The 4,184-nt window shown below is 38.5% G+C and overlaps 1 protein-coding gene across 1 annotated transcript; it reads right to left on the reverse strand.

The window, feature by feature from the left end:
• Positions 1-656: 656 nt before the first annotated feature.
• Positions 657-3,503, reverse strand: LOC136320643 (olfactory receptor 52N4-like). The gene is made up of 2 exons (XM_066253802.1): positions 3,413-3,503; positions 657-2,828 (listed from the first exon to the last, which is right to left on the reverse strand). The coding sequence occupies exon 2, from the start codon at positions 2,802-2,804 to the stop codon at positions 1,842-1,844; it is 963 nt and encodes a 320-aa protein (XP_066109899.1). The 5' UTR covers positions 2,805-2,828; positions 3,413-3,503; the 3' UTR covers positions 657-1,841.
• Positions 3,504-4,184: the final 681 nt, after the last annotated feature.

Here is a 4,184-nt window from a genome sequence, read left to right on the forward strand (position 1 = left end):
TATTTAAGTATTAAATGCATGAAATAATAAACTACCTTTTGGTATATTGTTTTATAATACTTAAAATGGTCATTAGGGCAGAGAACCAGTTGTTAAATTATTTGAATCCCAACACTGAATGTTATATTTTTTTCATAATTTCTATAATTTCAATTTTATTGCATTGTCACACTGAGAGCCTTATAAACACTCAGGAGGAGGAAAAAAGTGATGGAGAGCAAATGAAGATAAAAAGGAAGACAAATTTAGTTTTTTGTTTTTTCTATGCTTACACAAAACAGTGAGTCTGTATTGTAAGAGTAACCATGACCACTAGTGCATCAGCACAGTATCCAAAATACAAGTTGAAATTACACCATTTGAAAAGACTAAGTGAAAGTGGTGTTAGTCATGATGATTACTGTGAAGACAAGAGTATTAATAGTGATTGTGATTGCAATGATAATTTCGTGACAAAGTATTTCATTTCTTTAATAAAAACTTATTGAATGCCTGCTATGTTACACTTTGGAAATTTATGTATTCAGTTATGTAATTGGAAAAGGAAAAAGCCAGAATGATGCAGTACATTAAATAATAAAATTTATTTATGGAACAAGCATTTATGGAGAGCCTATCATGTGTCAGCAGGCTAAGAATACATTCCACTCACCATGTAGTAGAAACAGAAGATAGAGATCATTCAACCATTCATTACATATATCATTATAAATTATGATAAATAATAAAATAAATATACACAGAGACCTTAGTTCAAAAAACAAGTGACTAATCTAGTTATAAAAATCTTCTTCAGGGCCATGAGATTTGAACTGAAGTTCAAAATGAGTAGGCTTGATGAGGATAAAGATAGACATATGTATTCCATTAGGAAGAACTCAGACTACCCATGGCTGGAGAAAGCGTGGACACTTGAGTAACAAAAAAGGGTATTTATGTATATTCAGTATACATAATACTCAATCAACACTATATAAATATTGCAAGGACATATAAATACTTAAGAATAAATATATCAAAGTGAGTAGCAATAGTAAGAACCAGAAGAAAATGAGCAAGAGAAATAAGAATGAAAACAGAAAAAAAAAAGTAAGAGTTAAAACAATTAATTGTCATGTGCAATAAACTTTAACTCAACTTTCTGTGCCTGAGATTAAAAGTGAAGAAATAAAAGACATTATTACTTTCAGAGCATAAAACTACATAATACTTCAGAAGTCATGAAAGGTCATTCATCTCAAAAAAGGCTGGAAAACTACATGGAATAAAGAAATCAAGCTTTAGCTGCAATTCTAGTGTGAGATAGAACATGACTATATAAAGAGTTTTCCACATAAACTGGAAACTTGATAGTGTTCAAACTCCTGTTTCTGGGATTCCAAAATCTTTCTGATGAAATAGCCTCTGTGCTCCCACAAAGTTGCTACAAGTCAGTGTCATGGTGCTGGGAGGTGGCCCATGTTTTTGTGTTTAAACCCAGTTCATTTCTTCCTGAACTCCTAAGTCACTTGATTAATGTTTGTAAAAGTCCTAATTGTTTTTTAATTACATGATACACTTATCTTGTTAACACAAGTAAATCATAAGCTTTTAGATGGAAAGGCTATCATAAAATTATTTGTTGATTGATCAGTAGAGATACTCCAGCCCTTCTCAATTTTCTATCACAATATCTAAACACCATAGGCCTCAGAAGATATTTCCCAACTTCCAGACACTCAGGACAACTTTACTCACTTTCCCTTCACTCTTCTCACCTGATAAATGACCTGAGCTGTGGGACTTCCACCCCACAGGGGTGGTCACAATGGCCCCTGAGGTTCAGATGATAAGGACTACACTCAAGTGGGATCAATTCTCTTGAGGGTTAGAAATTTAAACAGTCGCTCCCGGATCTGCTTGGTCTTGATCCCATAGACAATGGGGTCCAGTGCAGGGGGAAAGAGTAAGTAGAGATTGGCAAGGATGACCTTGGCAGCAGAGGCTGTGGGTGGGCCAAAGCGCTGCATGACCACAGAAAGAAAACCTGGTCCATAGAAGAAAAGGATGACACAGACATGAGCTGTGCATGTGCTGCCTGCTTTAGAACGTGCCTCAGGTGAAGGAAAATGAATGATGGTCTTCACAATCTTCCCATAGGTGTAGGCAATAAAGGCCACATCCCCCACACCAAGTAAGATTGCCACAGCAAAGGCATAGAGGTTATCCACAGTGGTGGCCCCACAGGCCAGCTTCACCACTGCCATATGCTCACAGTAAGTATAGGCAATTATGTGGGAGCCACAGTAGGACAGCCGATAGGCCAGGCTTGGAAAGGAGATGGTCAGCACCACACCTCGCAGTGCCACCAGGCCACCAATCGTGGCCACAACAACTGGGGTAAGAATGGCTGTATAACGTAGTGGGTTACAGATGGCCACAAGGCGGTCCAGGGCCATGGCCACCAGCACTCCAGACTCCATGGCAGAGAATGCATGGATGAAGAACATCTGAGAAAGACAGGAGTGGAAGCTGATGGCTGTTGCACCAAACCAGAAAATGGCCAGCATCTTGGGCAAAGTGGAAAGGGAGAGAACCAGATCGACAAAGGAGAGCATGGCAAGAAAATAAAACATGGGCTGGTGAAGGCAGCGTTCTATGTGAATAAGAAAAAGCAGAACACCATTCCCAGTCACTGCCAGGAAGAACATAAAGCCAAAGGGAAGTGAGATCCAAATATGGGCAGCAGTCAGTCCTGGAATGCCAGCCAAGAAGAAAGTGTGTGGGAAGAGATAAGAATTATTGGAAAGAATCATGGTGATCATCTCACTTAGAAGAACAAAGGGCCACTGCAAAGAAAAAAAAAAGAGCAGGTTAAATTCAACTATTCAGGGGTTGGAACCCAGCAGACATGATCTCACTAACATCACCATCACAATCACTCTTCCCCTATAGTTCACAGAAAACAGTCAAATATAATTTTCAGTTTAGACAATATTTCTACAAGATCTTCAAACACAGAAGAAGCAAGGCAACTTGGTCTGATGGGAAATGCATTGGCCAATAGGTTCAGAAACCAGGTTCCAGTATTAGCTATCTTAATATATCTGTGATCTAGCAATTCACATAATCTGATTTAAGAAAATACTCTGGAACTGATGTTCAAAAAAAAAATCTTTTCTGTCAAGCTCATATTCCCAAATTGTAAAAGCTGGTACAAGATTTAATCAACATGAGCCCTCCAGTATTATATCACTAATCTTTATCTAAAACAGCCCCAAATCCTAAAACCTGGAAAATCCCTTAATTTAGAGATATCTCTCTCCTTCAAACTTCACTTGATGACCAGGTTACAGAACACCTGGCCCCTGATGACTCCAACATCCATCAGGTTCTTCCTTGGATTATTCCCTGTCATTTCACAAATGCATACCTTGTTTCTCTCCCCAGTATCTAAATGGCTTTCTGATTTCACCACCTCCTGTATCTCCCTCTCCTTCAGGGTGCTGTTGTACAGGGTTAGACACAGGATTCAGAGTTGTGGTGACCTGGAATCAAAAGAAGCTCTTGGTGAGAACAATCATGTGAAAGCAAAAGAATTCTGTGTCATAGCCACATTATTAAGAACAAGAGAGAAACTGGGAAGATATTTCCTCCAGTTCCATTTTTATATGGTTACACAAGGGTATGAAATTATTCAGATTCCTAACATATGCTATGCCTAATTCATCATTTTTCAGATTAGAAAACTGAAGTCTAGAAAGAAGTCATAACCCAGGGTCTCAGATTTATTCTGTGACAGAATCAGACAAGAATTTACATCCATGAATCTCTGAGCTAAAAAAATCCTCATCCTGACTTCATGTTATCAGTGGCTGCTATAGGACCAAGAAAGAACTTCCAGGCCCTGTGGCCAATGGTGAGCAGTAGAGGAATCAAACAGCTAAAGAATTATTTAGGCATTATATGTCTCCCCAACACCCAGTAATACCTCTAAGGCCACAATTCTCTCATGTGAAAGAAAAGCACAAGAACACACAGAGACCTGAGCCAGAATCTGAGAGGACTTTGGATCCTAACATAAGTGAGTTACATTCCAGTTAGTAAAGGTACAGCCAAGTTGATCTTACAGTTTCAACAACAAGAAAAGTGTCTAAACATGAGGAAAAAAGACAGAGGTAGGTCCAGAAGCATAGTCCAAGAAA

The sequence above is a fragment of the Saccopteryx bilineata genome, chromosome 1, assembly GCF_036850765.1.
Source record: "Saccopteryx bilineata isolate mSacBil1 chromosome 1, mSacBil1_pri_phased_curated, whole genome shotgun sequence".
In the NCBI taxonomy this organism is placed as follows: Eukaryota; Metazoa; Chordata; class Mammalia; order Chiroptera; family Emballonuridae; genus Saccopteryx; species Saccopteryx bilineata.